General features: G+C 36.3%; 1 protein-coding gene across 1 annotated transcript in view; it reads right to left on the bottom strand.

Moving 5' to 3' along the window:
• SYNE1 (spectrin repeat containing nuclear envelope protein 1) overlaps positions 1-18,856 on the bottom strand; it is a 295,209-nt gene that overhangs the window by 173,407 nt on the left and 102,946 nt on the right. Inside the window, exons 29-40 of the mRNA XM_065632672.1 lie at positions 17,384-17,560; positions 15,944-16,084; positions 14,620-14,780; positions 11,597-11,747; positions 8,110-8,337; positions 7,516-7,614; positions 5,626-5,813; positions 5,392-5,515; positions 4,191-4,357; positions 2,690-2,843; positions 1,789-2,417; positions 927-1,106 (exon numbers count right to left, since the gene is read on the bottom strand). Coding sequence (XP_065488744.1) covers positions 927-1,106; positions 1,789-2,417; positions 2,690-2,843; positions 4,191-4,357; positions 5,392-5,515; positions 5,626-5,813; positions 7,516-7,614; positions 8,110-8,337; positions 11,597-11,747; positions 14,620-14,780; positions 15,944-16,084; positions 17,384-17,560 — 2,399 coding nt within the window. The remainder of the gene's footprint in view (positions 1-926; positions 1,107-1,788; positions 2,418-2,689; positions 2,844-4,190; positions 4,358-5,391; positions 5,516-5,625; positions 5,814-7,515; positions 7,615-8,109; positions 8,338-11,596; positions 11,748-14,619; positions 14,781-15,943; positions 16,085-17,383; positions 17,561-18,856) is intronic.

The raw sequence follows: 18,856 nt of genomic DNA, 5'->3' as shown, positions 1-18,856 counted from the left end.
GCAGCTGTGCATATTTTCAAGAGGGAAATAATACAAAGTTCTGGTTAAGGGACAGCATATTTACAAATATCTGTATGGTGTCAATCAAGAAACAGAATAACAATACAGCATATAAACCAAAGAGAAAAAAAAAACCAAACCACTTTTGATTGTTTTTTAAATTGTTATTCCAGTACGCAAGCCCAACAGTTACATGGAGATCAGCAAATTGCATATGCCCATTGAAGTATTCGCCAGGCTTAGAACTGGTTTGCTTCTGCACTACGACAAAATTTATGTACATTGAGGATGATGTAGTACCGAATAAACCTAGCACTTAATTTTACCATGATAATTTAAAAAAGAATATTTGAAGAAGTTTTCTTTAAAGATAATGAAGAGGCAACTAAGACAAAGGTAAGAGAAAACTTTCTTTAGTTCTTTATGAACTTTCATTGATATACAAAACTGTCTTACATCACTGATTATACACTAGTGATTGTTATGAGCCTGGCCCCTTGGGCAGGCAGAAAAACTTAAATCTAGGAATGATTTAGGAGCACTAAATATAGCGTTGTCAGAAACACATATCCAATAGAGAAGAAAATACATGCTAGGAGAGTATGTGCTAGTTGGAGTGATAGTGAAATCTCAATGAAGATTTCTTATCTTTCAGGAGAGCAGACAATAACATACAACTAAAAGCTCAGTATATCTACAGGTACTGTCCTGAGAACCTATCCGTGGCTTTATTAATACTATAATTACAACTGGTACAAATATCCTGGTTTAGACTATGTTTTATCTTCTACTCAGTATTTAACATACAAGCCCTGTTTTTTATTGGGATTAATATGGCAAGAAGGTATTAAATGTAAATAACTGGGTCTCTTTCCCCCACTAAAATAACTTTCTCCTTTCTCATCTTAAGTCTAAAATCTACTTACTTTTCATGTATAACTTTCTTGGTATCCTCCCACAGAGATTCTAAGCGATTTATCTCTTTGTCGATCTCAGGAGCAAGTGTAATATCTTTTTGGGCTATTTGTTTTGCTTTGTCCATGAGCCACTGGAGTTCATGCTGGTGAGAATTCAATTCTTCATCTAACTGGTTAAAAAGCCTCAATCTGCAAGTTAAAAAGCAGATTTCAAATTTACTTATCTTCACTTTTATGCAAGAGGAAAGAGGAGAAAGGAAGAATGAAACAGTGGCTCTTAGAGTGACTGTGCATAAAGTTCCCTTTTTCTAGCATTTCCTACAATATCTTCAGAAAGCAAAGTCTTATTTGTATTTTTTTTTGCTACAGCTGGGCTCAGAATGTGATTTTTCTGATACATATACATCTATACAGTTATATAGATATACGTATACCTTCATCATACACAGTGACTTAGAAACATACTCAAATATTTAGATTAATATTTTATTTTAGTGTTTTCAATTCCTCCCACACATGTACAGTCTTCAGTCCTGTAACTGAGATAGTTGTGTTATGAGAGATTTCGAATACCTGTTTGGAGCTTGGATTCATTTGGACAAACTAACTTACTGAGATGAAGAATTTCTTGACTGTTCATTCAATATAAAAGATTAGCGAGACTTGATAAGTGTTCTGCTTATGTTGCCCCTCTATCAAAACATCACACTCACAAAATTTCATTAAGTAGATATATGGACTCCTATATGCCTGGCAAGATATAAGGTACTCAGGCAGAAAACTCGCACGTGACTTCAATGCATAATAAAAACTCTAGAGACTATGAGCAAATAAGGAAGTACCAAGCTCAAGCATTAAATATTGTTTTTACCTTTGCTGGAGGGCTTGTAGCGTTGCCTCCTTCAGGCCCTCCTTGTCAGCCTTTTCCTCAGTATCTTCAATGCTTTTCAGTAGCTGTTCTTTACGTTCCATGAAAGACCTTCTCAAGGCTCCAAGAGCTTCTGCTTCACTCTGTTTGGTTCCCAGTAGGTTTTGAACTGCATCCAGTTCCAAGCACAGATTCTCCACCACAGCTCTGCAGGAAGTCCTCTGCCCACACATGCCGTGTTTTAGATGATACTGGGCCTTAGTAAGGGAACCATCCAAACTGATGGCAAGAGATTCCAGCTTGTTAAGGGCTTGAATAACATCACTGAGTTCCTTCTCCAGTAATTCAGATTTAGTTTTATCCATATTTCCTGTTTTCTCCACTGTCTGCCTCAGTTGGTGCAGCACTCCTGATGCAGAACTATGGAGCTCCAGGAATACCCGCAGCTGATCCAGAGCCTCTTGCCTTTGGCTAGTTATTTGACTTGCCTCCTGGAAGATCTGAAAGCAATCTTCAGTCTTTCCCTGAAATGTCTGCTGGTCCTCTGGGCAGCTGAAAGAACACAATTTATTTACATGTTCCTTCAGACTTTGTAATTGCTCTTTCTTACTTTCGACTTCCATTGAGTGGTTCTATGGGAAAGAAAGGAAATAGGGCTGGATTTCTTCTTCCAATCAAAAGCTCAGAAAACATTTTAGTACTAAACTTGCAAGCAAAACAAGCATTACCAAAGGGTTTTCAGTAAGAACAGTTTAGTGTTAAAATTTTGCTTCAAACTGGTCAAATAACAGAATGCTGTATGTGACAGCAACAGTGTCTTGACCTCATGCTAGCTTTAGATGAATATTTAGCTGAATACACTGTACAATTTCTCTGTCTTTAATATTTATATCCAAAAGTTTACCTTATTGTGAGATGCGGCTAGTTGTTGATCAGCTGTGTTTATCTCTGAAGTGGCTTGTAGTTCAGCAAGAAACTGCTTAATCCAGTCTGAAAAACTGAGCAGGAGCTCATCAAACTGCCCATGCTTAGCAATAAGAGATTGAAGGAAGTTGATCCTATAGGATGTCAGATGTAAATATGAAAGCACTTGATATAAATGAATCACTTCCATATAATCAAAACCACAGCTGACTGGACAGCATTAAAATGAACGCCAGGTAGAGGGAAAAAAGGAAACATTAATTTATGTTACAAATGTGATGACTGACGTGTTGATTTCTTAACTGGGGAATAACATAACACTTGAAAGCAGTTGTTTCCACTGTTTGCACTGTTTTATTCATATCAACTGTTAGAAAGTGCCCCAAACAATCAAGTATATTCCTCAACTTTTCTTCATGATGGTAGTCCCAGCAAAGAGAATGATATTGATGGACATCGCAATTCTGTTTGCCCTGTCATCTGCAATACTGTATGTAAGGTGAGAGTCTTATGACTTCAGACAAAGAGTGAGGACCGCATGCTCAGCTTCCACTGAAGTGAGGTTCAAGTCTGCTCAGAACACAATTCAAAAGAGGAATATGTCCAAAGTAGTACTCAGCACCTAGCAGAACTAAGCTTATAAACCTTGGCCTTAAAAAGCACCTTGTCATTTACCTTCCTAATTCCCTTCGAAAATTCTCTACATAATATTCAACATGAAATGCTACATAGAAGATCATTATCTTGTAAAACAATCAAGTTGATAAAGCACCTAGAACAGGGGTGTCAAACTCATTTTCGCTGGGGGCCACATCAGCCTCGCGGTTGCCTTCAAAGGGCCGAATGTAATTTTAGGACTGTATAAATGTAACCACACCCCGACCTAGAAGACGATGTCATTGACCATGGTCTATTATTTAAGCTCCTTCACAAATAGTAAAATATTTATGTTCATCATGAAAACAATTGAAATATAAATATATGGTAACACACAGTTTCCAAAAAAAAGGAGCAGTGTTCCGGAGCCTAACATGAGCCAGCAGCCTAACAATTAAGCATTTATAGTACTTATGGCAAACGAAAACTTCAAAGCAGGTTTAATGAGATAATAGTCTGGCTGTACACAAGATAAAGCATATAAGTGACAAAAATGCAGAATAAATATTACAGATTTTGAAAGTAACTTAGGAAGTTACTTCTGAAATTGTAACTGACGAAATGCAACATTATCTTCATTTCATGCCCCATACTCCCCATACTGCCCCATACTTCGAAGAGAACTCCCCTATGAAAAAAAGACAGCATGATAAATCTTTGGGATTCACCATACCCCATTCCTTGGAACTCAGGGTTGAATATGAATCTTAAACCTTTCTTTTCCTAATGTTAATACTGTAAAAACTATTTTTCAGGATTGGGATTCCTCATCTGGATATTGGTTACTCTCATTCAACATGTAAAAACCATTCTGAAACACAAACCTTTTATCAAGAGTTTGTGGTAAAGTTTTCCACCTCTCATCCAGCTCTTCAAATTTTTCTTTTATTGTTTTGACACACTGTTTGGAAGCTGTTGGGAATAGTGACTCACTTAATTGTAATAGGCTTGCATAGACTGATGCATGGGACTCAATATCTTCTCGCAAATCCTGGCAAAACAATGAAATGTACAGTCTTTAGATTAAATATGGCATCATATTATGCAAAATAACAAAAATAATGAAAAATCAGCTATGGATTTACAGTACATCACTTTGAGACAAGTGAATGAGCACAATCAGATCCTTAGAGGAACTGAGATCTATTAGGACAAACAGGTACTCAACACCTCTCAGATGGCTAAATCTGCAACTCTAATTCAGCAAGGATTCATCAAAGTGGGGGTTTTTTGGTGTTGTTTTTTGTGTGTATGTTCTGTTTGGTTGTTTGTTGTTTTGTTGTTTTGTTGTTGTTTCTCCTTTAGGACCAAGCGAGACCTTTTCACACAGCTCTACTGTATGATGAAAGTGGCTAAAGTAAAGGCTGGTTTGCAACATATTTTGTGTGAAGCAATAGAATTGTGGGGAAATGTTGCAAATTGGCCCAAACAGAAAACCACTACCCAACAAAATTATTTTCCTTCTCTCCAGTAATATTTAAAACTGAAATTATGGAGTCGTTGGCTTCATGGAGGGTGTAAAAGATACTACATTTGGCTAACTGCTTCATACTGATCTAAAAACAAGTGGCAGAAGTTCCAAGGGAAAGCATACTTTAGTAAAGGATGAAAGTCTTGTGTTAAAAAAATCAGCAACCAGACTTTCATCGTGAATTGAAAATCTTCAAGTATTTTGTCATCTGAGCAACTTTACTCACATAAAAAAAAAAAAACAAACGAAAATAGCATTGCCTAGCAAAGGGATTTCTCTAGAGAAAGGATCCTCTGGCAAGCAGATCAGTGTTCTTCCTTGACAGATAATACCAGCGTGTTATTTTTCTTGAGTCAGCATATTATATTTGCAAATAACATTCTTCCTGTCATTTTCTTGTCTTTGGCAAACAACAACAGTAATATTGTAACACTTTCCCAGGACATTTCCAAAGCCCAGAATCAAGTGACTGTCAGAGTGCAACTGAGCAAGTCCATCCTTTAAAGAAAACAAACCAGGAAATGATAGGGGACAACCTTTCAGTTGAAACGTACCTGCAGCGATTGCAGTTCGCCTTCCAGTTTAACTCTGTCAGCAGAAACATACTGCTCTGATGGTCTGGCCATAGCTTCACACTCCTCCAACCAAGTCAGGAAGACAGACAGCTCCTTCTCCTGCCTAACAAAATTACAACATAGAGTTACCAATTCAAGTCGTCTCCTCAGCCTCACGCACTGACCACGGGAAAGTCTCTGTGTCCATCATAACAGACGTGAGAGGCTACTCACTTCTGCCACTGAGCCAGAAGGGTCTCTAATAAGGTCTGTTTCTCTTTAGCATTTCCGAGCACCTTTTCATATTTCTGCTGTAATGCTGTAACCTTCTGAGCAGCCTCTTCTTTGTTGACCACCTTTCGAGCACAGCCTGAGAGAGAGGCCAGAGTGTTGCTCAGTTTTTCCACAGTATGATAGAGGTCCTAACAAACATTAAAAAGAAACAGAAGTCACATACATAAAAACAAAGCTACAGTAACAATGATTGGAAAAAAATCTGTATTTTTATTCAAAGTTTGAAGCGGTGCTACATCCACCAGATTATGAAGTCACTACAGAGCTTACATTTTGCTCAGATCTGTCTTAGATATACATATCCTGAGCATATCAATCAAGTAGACTGTAGTAGATGAAAGACTTCCCTAAGCACAGTGTTAAAGAAAAAACGGAAACAAAAGCATCAAATCTTCTGAATGGGCATGGACACAGCATGATCATGCAGGACAAAGCTCCAAATTCCCTAACATCTGCTAAGAGTTGCTCTAATTTATACATATACAGTAAATTACAAAACCTCACTCCATTATGTGAGGACTGGCAGACTCGCAGCCCATGTCATGACATGGGAGAGGTAAGGAGCAGTTACCGTGAACTTGTGTCAGCATTAGCTAAAGGTCTTTTTCATAGAAATGGTCTCTGATGCCGACTAGACTCTCCAGTGCTGCCATTTCTAGACAACTAGGAAACGCTCATACCAAAACAATTGAAATGTGGTACAATGAGTTACAAAAGCACAAGATGAAATAGATTTAAGACCACTAAAGTTCCAACTCACAGTTGTGCAACAATAACAACAGTAATAATAGTTATAATTACAGTCATGAATATATAGGAGGAAATGTGTATCATACAGCAACAAGCTGATGTTTAAACTAAATAATAAAAAAATAATTTCACCTTGAGGCATTGAATCATCATGATCCCACAAGCAGGGCAAGAGTTTACAAGAGCATACCCAGCATGTTTAATGTTTAACAGCAACTACCAATAATGATGACGTGCTGTCTGAATAAATTTTCCATTGGCAAAATGCTTTTTGTCAATAAGTATCAAGCATTTTTGAAGCAGACGGGGCAGGTCTGCCTTGCATACAGCCTTTGCAAGTAGTTAACACTAAGTTCAGAAGAGATTATATATATTTGACTGCAAGAACAATATGACTAAAAGTATTTTCTTAGAAAAGAAGATAATGGTTATTGTGGGAAGAACACATCACGAACTTCTAGACACAGATAAAAATGTTACACCAAATGCCCTGAGATTTGGGATTTCTTGTAGTGTGAATATCAATCAACGTTTATTTTTCTTTTGTAATGGACTTAACCAAATGTCCAGACACCCATGGATTTCTGGCATGACAGATAAAAGTTTGTCAGCTGAAACTCTGTCCAGTCTCTGCATTGTCCAAGAAAAAACTACGTCTAAGGAGATTTTTTTTTAAATCACATAGTTGTCTATATCAAGATGTAAGTTTCATGAAAATCTTCAAGGAAAAATGTCTGACATGTTTCTTATCTTCTATTTTTCATAAGGGTTTAGATGCATAAAATTAAAAACAATAGCCTGAAGGATTAATTCATACTTTTAGGCTTTCCCTTCTCTAGAGTGGGGAAAAAACTCTCCAAGCCTATCTGAAATGGTGAAAAGAAATAGCCGAGGAAGCTTGCTTAAGCCTTCCCTGGGGCTGCCCACCCCAACACACAGCCCTTGCCCACTCCTGCCTCCACCCTGGGCTGGGTGCATCAGGCAGCCCCTGTGCTGGAGGTATTTGGCATTTCGAAGAGAAGGTCACTGTGGCACCATTTCCCTGGACTTAGTGGCAAGAGTCACTGGCCACATGCTCACCGTGCAATCCTGAAGGGCTGCGTACGTTGCTGATGATGAAGAACATGATGTGAGAGGCTCTGCTAGCTTAGCTTCAAATTCAGACACTGCCTGCTGCACCTATCAAGAGAAGGCAAACCAGAGAGTCTAAAACCAGTAGGAAACACATAAATGATGCTTTAAATAACATCTTTTCAATATTTAGTGCTAAGAGAATACTATATCCTAAGTTTTTGTAGTGCTGAGTGCCTTTTGAAGCTAAAAGATGCTAACTGTGCTCAGCTCCTTGTGACTGTGGCAAGAATAATGTTTAAATTATTTTCCTTAAGACCTACTAACAACCCAAGATTGAAGTTAAAGTGTTTATAAAGTATAGATGTGGTTTATTAGTGCAATAATCACTTAGATTTTCTAAAAGACAGCATAATTTTCTGAATGTGTATATTTTAGTGTCTTCCTGAACCTGTCTTTTACTTACCTTGCAATTACCTTACAAATCTACTCATATATTCTAGTCCATCCCATTATAATATGCATTTTATATTCAATTTTAGAAAAATAAAGAGCAATTCTATAAATCGCTGCAAACAATCCATTAGATTTTGCATGGTCTACCTGTTTAAGGCTTTCTTCATATTTCTGCTGTGCAGATGCATTTCCTGTGATTGTTCCTTCCAGCCTCTGTGCATGATCTCTTAGCTCCTCCCAATACCTTTTAACCTGAGTCAGTTTGGCTTTAATATGTGCACATTCTCCAGAGGTAACAAACTGGGAAAGAGACCCGGCTTCCTCTTCTAGTCTTGAGATTCCAGTTATTTTACCATCTATTTCTTTATGAATAACCTAAAACATAAAGTAGTAGTAAAAAAAAAAAAAGTTTTTTTAATTATCATAATAATATTTTCTACTATCATTCTTTTACCCGAGCTACTAATATTCTTCATTGAAAAAGCAAATAAAAGGAGAATTTATTGACCCTTTGAAATAACCAGTTACACAAGTCTTTATATGCCCTGTAAATTCCCTTTTTCTTCTTGAAACTAGCACTGGAAAAGGTTTAAAAAACAGCCTGCCCTAAAAACAGTGTCTATGAAGAAGAAATAGAATTTGCTGAGGTGCATATTTTCATAAGCAGACAAGACAGTTCATATTTTAGCACCTCTTATTTCACAGCAAATTAATACACATTTCTCTTAAACACTTAAATACAAGGTGATAAAAAGTAACTGTATAACTGAAAACAATATTGTTGAGGAGCTAAACCCTAACAGTTTATTATTTGTGTTTAATAAGTTTTCAAGCACTTACAAAATAAAGCATACTATGATTTGAAAACCAATAAAGACTGTTTTCATTTTTAAAAAAGAAATTCTATGGTATAATAAAGAATAAGTTAAATTAGATTATAAGGTAGGGTGAGTGTGCCCTCAAGCAGAGGATTAAATAAAGAACCACATTACAGTATAAATGCTAAGCCATAAGACAAGGGTGATAATGGCCTTTAGTACTTTTCAGCTGTCTTCTTGATCAATTAGTAAATGCAAAAAGACAAATTCACACTGGCGTTACATTTCATCAACTGCCCGACAGCAACTGACACCTATTATTTTGTGCTTGTTTTTATTTCAAATCAGAGGCAAACTGAAAGCTACAACATCCAAGACAGAAACTTATGGTGTTTCACATTCAGTGGCTATTTATTCAGCAAACATCAGTGAATTTTGAAATAGGATTTTTATCACAGCAGAATTCTTTTCATGTTTGCTGATGTAGCTTGCCCATGGAGGTCTTATCAAAAGCAGTAAAAAACACTCATTGGGAGGGAACTGAAAGAGCAAGTGCGCTCTTTGAAACCGAAATACGCAACAGTGTTCTCAGATATAAAAATGTTAAGATATGTATGTATATGACATCAACCAAAAACTTTCCTGAAAATGCACTCTTAAAAGCATGGAAAGTGCCCACCTTCTGCTATAATTGTGATAAAAATACAGTATCTTACTTGCATTACAAACTTCAGAAGTGGCTTACTGCAACAGTCAGAGTCTAGAATTAGCAGGGTGACAGTACAGAAAAAATGTGGTGCTGTAAGCATTTATAGTGTCTCTTTATGGAAATTATTTTGAACTAATTTGGATTATAAAATATATCTCTTTTGCATGAGAATATGGTGCTGAGGAAAAGTACCAGATTTTTGGCCCTGGAGCTGAAATTATCTAACAATGCAGTAGATACAAATGAGGCAGTGCTTTTTTACTCCCACGTTATTCTGTTAAATTCACTCAGTTACATAAAAGAAGGTGGATAATTGAGGCCTTCAAACCCTTACTGCATCTGCCACCGATGGTAACTACTTGTGATAACTGTCATTTTGTTCACCAGGAATTTCGGAGAAATGCGTAGGTGAAAATCTGGCTCTACTGAAGTTATTGGGGCTTTGCAATCAGTGTCACCAATAGTAGAATATGACCACTATGTATGATAATTGCACTCAGCTGACCACCAGGGTTTTTATCTGGTCAAAGATATCAGGGAGCACACCATTTTTTATTCATTTGCCTCATGTTGCAATATTCCTCACTAATACGTTGTACTAGAAATTATGAAACTTACAACAAAACATAATAAATTCTTCAAATCAGGCACAGAGCAAGGCTGCTGAAAAGACCTCCAGCTATGTCCATGTATCGGAGGATAGTGCACTCATTTCACATATCACAGTTCATAAAGCTCATTTGTTCACCTCAGTTATAACAATGTACCCTAGGCTTTACCCGGAGAAAATTCTCTGCCTTATGTCTGTTCACTCAGACATTTATAAAAATTACCTGCTGACCATTTTCCTTCAGTCATGATGTTTAAATGACGAAGACTTACGTTGACATTTTCAAAAAACCTGCAATGCAGTGTGAAAACTACCGTTTATCTGCATATTCTGCAAGGAGCAGCCTTTCTGGGAAATTGGCTTGAATGGACTAGTAGAGCTTAAGTAGGCTCCATTGAGATGGACAAGAGCTGTCGTCACAACGTAATGCAATATTAATATCATTTGATGCATTTATTTTCTGTCTTAAACATTTTACTAACTACTAACTACCGAAAAGTAAGACTACATGACAGTGTATGCCAGTGGAATAAATGCATCTACATTATTTCACAAGGAAGCTTTTTAAATTGCTGTGGTGATGAAGCAATAATTCAAGAATCTTCAATGATGAAATCAAAATATTTTATTTAATTGGTGTATGTGAAGTTGTGATGAAATTAAGAATAGGAAAATCTGTCGGTAATCTGTTTCTGTCACATGAAACAAATGCCTTAATGGGATCCTTTGGAAATACTTAGTGTCAATCTGGTCCATGACTGCCAGCAGCTGCACACTGGTGCACTTTCTGAGGAGCAGCTAAGCCATAGAAGAAAATGGCAGCATGCACTGCGTATTGAAAAACTCTGCTCACTTAGAATTATGAAGTTTCAGAGAAGATGCATTTTCATTTGTGGAAGGATATGAAGTCAGCCCTTGAAATGCAATGCTTGGAGACAACATGCACCTCAGCTAGCCGCAAGAAACTAAACCACTATGTATCTACAGGAATGTACACACAATTTAAGACAATGTAAATATAATCACAATAAATGGTATATAGGTTTGCAAGCTACCAAAAGCAACAGTTTATTTATTATTTCAGCATAAAAGATACATAGATCAAGTTATAACTTTAGCTTGCAGGATTAAAATCAAGTTCTATATCCACCAGCGGATGTATGTTTCAAAATAAAAAAGGTTTATGCACCTTGTATTTGTGTAGCTATTTCATACACCAGTTGAGATCACTCAAAAAGAGTATAAATTAAATAATATTTTTAACCATACACACAAAGGCTCCATATATGTAAATTAAACACTAACAGAGAAGGCAGTCTTAAGAATTTTCCTTTAGTTTATGTAAAACCTTACTGCTTAGTATATTTGTTTACAAAGTGTGCCATTGTTACATTAGTGTAGTTCTGAAACGTGTAAAATGTCTGTTCTCCCATTTGGCCTCTAGCAAATAGACAGCTAAATGGGCTTTTAATGCTAAACATAACAAGAACTAATCACCTTGATTTGGCTGATCTGCATGTCCAAAGGAGATGATGATGTTTCCAGAGTTTCCAGTTCTTTCTCTTGTTCAGCTATCCAGATGGACAGAGCTTCAAAATTATTGCCAAAATGATCCCACTTGTTTTTCACCATTTCCATGCTTTTAATACTAAAATTAACCAAATCAATTAGAAAGAATAAACAGTTTAATATAATGAAGCTGCCCATATTCTTGCTAGAATAAAAATGTGACATTCAATCTACACAAGGGTCACTTTAGAAACTCCTGGTTTTAGAGGACCAAGTTGTGTGCTTGGTTCTCTCTTAGACTATGCACCCAAAAAGTCAAACAACTGTATTCGCCATAGTAGGGACACTGACAGGGGAAACAGAGTACAGGTTCATTCATCAGCTGTACATCAAGAATCTCAGCAGGAAGAAAAAGGAAAAGTAACATGAGTGTGATTTTGATGAAATAATATGGAATTATGATTATATCAGATATCTAAAAATTGAGATAACTGAGTGCATAGATGGTAGTCATTTAGTCAGTAGGACAGAATGATTAAAACCAGTGTATCGTGGATGTACATATATTCACCAATGCTTGGCTGCTTTATTAAACTTGTTTTTTTATAACAGCAATCTGCCCATCTTATGGGAAGTTTGTGTTTTCTCAGGCAATGCTTTCATATCAAGCCAAAGAATCAACAACAGAAATGACTCAACTACCTCAAAGTTGTTAATAGATTTATATTCTTTGAAACATACATTATAAATATGTTTAACAGAGACAGATTATGACTGATACTTGTATATCGTGGATAGCAAACAAAGCACCCTTGTTTTTGTCACAAGTAAGAAGCCTAAGGCCCTTACAAGGCCTAATAAAATTAACTTCCAGTACACACGTTTCTGTTCCTTTCAAATAATTGTAAAGAAACAAGTGCTAATGTCGGCCCTACACACATTTTGCAAAACATGCTTTTTCTGTTTCACTGAAAATATTAAAACTTCATCAGAAAAGTCTGAATATTACGAAGTTCCAAAATACATTTGCCCTTTAAATACATCCTTAAAAATCGTTCCATGTTAAAAAAAATTAATTTCTTCTTTTTCACCTCATTAAAGCTAGAAGCAGCTTTAAGAAAACACATAGTGTAAAAATGTAAAAATTGGCCTTTCTATTTTGTCTTATTTATTTTCAAAATGAAAAAAATATCAAAACAAAACAAATCCAAACCCAAACGAAATCCAGCCATGTCAACAGCTATTTACTGATAAGACTGTATTCAAATTCAAGTTATTTGTATTAAAATAAAGTGCAAAAATATTTCACTCCAGCCCAGCCCAAGAAAATGCTGCTGGAAATCAGAACCGAGGGACCAAATCAGTGGCACAAGAGCTGAAAATCATTCGCCTTTGTATCTGCCTTCCTTATAAATTGTCAGAAAGATGCAGACTGTAAAGAACATAGTCTCAAACATGCTGTAGAGCTCTGCATGATCTCCTTGGAAAACAGAGGTGCTAAGTTTGCTCTGCAGCTGACTATGGAGAACTGCTCAAACTTTTCTTTCCCTTTCCTGTTCATTGGCATAGTAGGTGTTTGGGATACCTCCACTTTAAAGTACTTGGCCAAGATTTTTATTGATAATGGGAGTCACAACATAAGCCTTACACACTGATTGTATGTTCTGCAGATTCACTATAGAGTTGCATATAGTTGCATATTTTGCAGAAGGATTTTTTATTATCTGTCACAGTATCACAGACATTCTGTAAAATCCATACATTCAAATAAAACCTATCTCATATCTACACTGAAAGGGGATGTCAATTATGGCTTTAATTTAAAAATATATGACATTATTAAAAAAGTGAATATTCATAGTTGGAAGGATGAGTTTCTTGAATTGAAAAATCACGCTAGTTTTCTCTCTAACATCGGAGAAAATTATGTATAATATAAAGTATTCAGTAAGATATGGTAGAGTTGACTGTAAATCTCTGTAATACTTCATATTGGAGAAAGCGGTATATAAAAAAAAAAGATAACCAATAATCTAAAAGTTACATCTGCTGCAGAGGCTAGTTATTCTGTTTTACAACTGTTCTTTTATATCGGGAAGAATATGGCACAAAATTAAAGCCAGATTAACATGACAATGGTCAGTAGGGGAAAAAAACCTAAAAACTAAAAATGTGGGCATTGCCCTTCCCTCATATTGAGATGGAGGTGGTGGTACACACTTAAACTTGTAGAGCTACACATAATAATTTCAGTAAGACAGCATAGAATTGGCACATATATCCATGACTTGGTCATCAGATCTTATATATGCAAAAATACTGATTTCATGCACACATATAAATGTATGTGAATATAGATCAAATGAGAACGGCAACAGCTGAAGTTGAAGTTGAGTAATGAGTTAACTGAGTTACTGACTTGAGAAAAGGGATGACACTTTTACAAATACAAAAAGCTACAAATATTTACAGGATTTAACAATATTTTCTTGGAGTTTGAACTTCCAGTTTTTAAACAAAATTTGACAAATTATGCCTTTTTTATTTGCAGCAGCAGAAGCAGCTTTTGATATTGCCCGTGAAATAAAACCTGGGCATTCAGCTAAGATGAAGGCACTTGACATTCCTATGGAGAAAGTGGAATACTGAAAACCGAGGCAAATATGGTAAATGTGCTGTTCTCATACTTGCACTGAGACTTTTATTTCTAAAAGAGTCTAGTACTTCCAGAATGAGCTTAATTATCCCTTCTTCACAAGACTGAGGCTTAAAGATAAGTGACAGGTTAAATGTAACTAATGGTGAGTTTATAAACTACATATTATTAGGCAAAGATTTTGTTTATTTGCACACACTATTTTGACATATTTGATAGTGTAACCTGGTTACTATGCCACGGCAAGTTGTAAATGATGGAGTTGATGTGCAACACAAAATGCTGACAAGGTATTCTAGAAATCTGATACAATCTTACAGTGGATAATAAATATTAGGACTTGTTAAGAACATACTCTTCTTCAAGAGTAACTTCCACTTTTTTCACTTGTTCTTGGATTGATTTTGCCTGCTGCTGAAGGGACTGCTTGTTCTTTGAACCAAGCTGTATCTCAGAAGAACTCTTCACCAGATTCTCAGCCTGCACTGCCATTGCTTCAGTCTGTTTAGAAAGTTCCTGTAGGGATGCAAGACACATTAATATAACTATAAACAGTTTCATATATTTACACAAAAAGTATTTTTCCTCAATGTTTGTGGTTGGAAAAAGTGTCTGTCTCCTATATGTATATTTTGAACGTGTAAATAGAATAACAGAAAGTTATTTTCATGTTGTATTTAGGAAATGTTCACTAGAGCAAACTAGCTTGAATAAAATTTAGCAAGGGAAAAAGTCCAAAAGTTTTTAATTCAACCAATCAAAATTTATTCTATAGCTCTTCAATAAATTTATTTGTGAATTGTGGAAGATTATGTTGTGGAGTCTCCTTCTCTGGAGACATTCCAAACCCACCTGGACACATTCCTGTGCAATCTGCTCTGGGTGAACCTGCTTTAGCAGTTGGGTTGGACTAGATGATCTCCAGAGGTCCCTTCCAACCTCAACCATTCTGTGATTCTGCAATATGCATCTTCATTTAAACTTTAGATGCTAACTTTTACAGAGAGGATGTTGCAGTATCTTGCAGCTTGTAATCTCACTTTATTTAGCAACTATTTTCTGTCACAAACAGTAAATCCATACACCGGAACAATGGATGCTGAGCATAACCAAGATATATACAATTTAGTATCAGATTCACCAAAGGGTAAAAACAGCATGAAAAGCGTGGCACTTAGGAAATCAAATCACTACTATTGCTTCTATATTAGTAAATAAAATGGGCTGGCACAATTCTGTGTTACCAAGGGCAAGTGGCATGTTATGGTTTATGTCCATATTGTAGAAGTCTCTTCTCTTTGTCCTTAGGACTAAAAGAGTGCTAGTCAGCACAGTCCACTTAACCTTGCCAAAGAGCACACTAGCGATGTTGATTTGCCAGTGCTTGACACTGTTTAGCTTACCATAATAGTATAGGTAATTACTGAGCACAACATGGGAAGTCTTCAAAACCATTTTACCTTCCATATGCGTGCTTCAGATGCAGATTTTGAGTAATTCTTCACGATATTTTCATAAAACAGCTTTTTACCTCCAAACAGTTTATGCAGTCTCTAATATGTATGTGCATCGGCATTAACAGGAAACCATCCAAAGATTGAAGGCAATTCACTCAGTACATGTTAACAAGGAAGGCAGAAAGACATCATCTCAGTTCCTGTATTTCACAGATTGAATACCTTTGTCTGATCCAGTTCTGACGAGAGGCTCTCTAAACTGCTAAAGTTTAAGATACGTTCAAGCGCAGAGCTTGCTTGATTGAGATATTTTACTACTGTTTCTTTGTCTCTTTCAAACTGCTCCCATTTATTTACTGTGACCTACAAAAACAAATAGACAAACAAACCCAAAACAGGAACACAAAGACAAAAAGATCAAAGAGGTGAAAAAAAGAATTTCATCGTAAGTTACTGAAGAAGGAAAAAACAGAAAGACCTGACATAAAACAAAACAATTTCTCCTTACATGCCATCTACTTTACAGATGAAACTGTTCTGAACCCAATAAAAGATTTCCCTTGAATTTTCACTCACTGATACTGCATTGTGCAAAAAAGCAGTGTTCTCTAAGGTGTCAGCAATATTTAAATCTTATATTCGAATGTCCTATAAGAAGTCTGAAGTAATACATGCAGTTGCTTATGCTTATGGTGACAGGCAGTCAACAATACCTAAAAGGATTTCCAAGTTCTCTAACGAAATAAATTACAGCAAAATGGTAGAAGAAAATCCCTTCTCATAGGAAACTCATACGAAGGAATCTATTTTTCCTTTTCTGATAATTTAAAATTTTGATTCATATACAGCATTTAATTATCAGTCACAAGAACTATGACGGCATAGAAAAACATTCTCTTGATTCTGAAGCAATGCAAGGCCTGAGCTAAGACTTTTTATATGGGATTCCTTAGAAAAACATTGGTTTCAATAATAAATTCTTACATTAAGAAGTTATTTGAGCTCTATCGATCATGTTTTTCATCGTATGTTTTATCATGGGAAAAAGTTTTGATGACTTTAAAAATTTGTGTGAAATAGTGGACAGCTGGATCACCATTCTGCTTAGAGAAATGTAAAGGACAACTCAGATATGGGTGCAAGAAGCTATAAATTCTAATCCCAGTTCAGTCAGTGATTAGTTACACAACCTGGAATCATACATTTGATTTCTCTGTGCCTTTTTTCTTCCTTCTTTAAATTTAGGATGACAGCATGTATTTCACACAGTAGTTGTGAAGATTATATTTGCACAGCATCAGGTGTTCTTAATCCAATATCCAGCCTAAAGACTGTCAATTAAAAGGCAATGCCACCTTTCGTAACTGGGAGAGACAGCCCATCTAAAAATTAATTTGCAGGTAAATTATTTAAAATATCTATTATGACTGAATAGTGGGGAATTCTAAACAAAATGCTGTTGCTTTATTAATTAAGAGGTATCCAGCAACTTCAAGAAGTTTTCATGGAGGTACTGATCATGAAAAGCCCAAGGACCAAGATTCAGAGGAGAGAAAGTTAGTTCAGACTTTTGACATTAAAAAAAAAAGATTTTCTACTAAACTTAAAAAAAAAAAGGAAGAAGAAAGCATAGGTTTTTATTTCTACTTGCAAAAGACTGACCTGCAGTTGCTCTTCACGTTTCTCCATAGTCTGCTGCATGCTCTGCAATGTTCCTTCCAACTTCTGTAAATCTTCTTGCATTGTGCTGGGTAGTCCACCTTCAATCTGCAACTGTTTAGCTTGAGAAATCTGCTGTTGCACATCTTGCCTCTTTGCACGGAGTCTCCTTGTCCTTTGCTAAAAGGATTCATCCAACAGGAACAATTAGACTTTTTAGCTTCTTTGGGAAACTGGCACAATGAAACCACTTTCTGCTTTTACAGGGGTATGCAATGAGAGTGACAGTCACAGGGATAAACTGTGGCAAGTATCCTTGAGAGTCTCATATACTCATCAAGTATACGCCTTGGCTTCCAAAATGTGTTAGACACTCTCCCATACAAATTGGAGAGAAAGAGTGACAGCGTGGCTATTTATCCAAAGCAATATTTTAGAAAGCAGAAGCCACAATAGTTGAGCGACTGCAGCAGCAGCCACAGGTGCACACATTCCTCATGACTGCCTGGAAGCATCCAGGTCTGCTCTGCACAGGCTGGAGCCTCAGGTTGATCAAAGCAATATATCAGCCTTCATCAGGGAGCAGGAGGGGCATAGCCAAGTTGCACAACTCCTTCTTTGACGTGTTTTGCTTTGTAGGACTATCAGGAAGTCCTAAGACTACACGCCCTCTCTTTTCCTAATATGCCTGACCTATTGCCAGCCTTGAAAGAACTAATATGAACCTTAACTCATACAATGGCTTTTACAAACACCAAAGAGATAAGACATAGTATTGCCTCATCATACAATAAGATATCTGACCTTACAGAAATAGATGTTAATATGAAATATCGTGGCCAAACATTGACAGTAAATTATTCTTATTTTTCTAGATTGGTGAAGGCCTTAAAGTTAATTTCCCATGTTTGGCCTTAAAACCCATGATTCCTGCTGAACGCAACCCATTTGATTGTTACTGTAGCCCACAGATGTTTTGATCTATTATTAGTGTATAAAAAGCCTCCTGTTCTATTCCTACAGACTGGAGGCCAATGTGCCACTGCAGTAGCTATCTAGAGGAGGCGATGAGGCTAGAGGTTCATGTCCCCTCCAGCATTTCGAGTTGAGGCCACAATGAAGCTGCTCAAGTTGAGAAATTTCCAAAACCAGGACTGGGCCAAATTTACCATGATCAGACCTGACATGCAAACTTTAAAAAGGTAAAAAGAGAGAGACTACATTTTGCAGAGTACATTTACTCAAAATTTTAAGTAAATGAAGCCTGTTTTTCAGGTGTTCTGTGCCCAAAAAACCCATGTGAAATACAAAGATATTCAACAAAAAGTTGAAAACCAAGCTTATCTTTGGGCATTTACATTAAATAAATGACTGTGCACTTTTTTCATTATAAGAAATCAATACTAGGTCATATGAGACCATTTCCTTTATAAGTCTTTCAAGTTTCAATATAAAGAGTTATGCTAATGGACATAA

The sequence above is a fragment of the Caloenas nicobarica genome, chromosome 3, assembly GCF_036013445.1.
Source record: "Caloenas nicobarica isolate bCalNic1 chromosome 3, bCalNic1.hap1, whole genome shotgun sequence".
In the NCBI taxonomy this organism is placed as follows: domain Eukaryota; kingdom Metazoa; phylum Chordata; class Aves; order Columbiformes; family Columbidae; genus Caloenas; species Caloenas nicobarica.
Note: the sequence above shows the minus strand (reverse complement) of the source record. Positions and strands in the feature narration are given on the sequence as shown.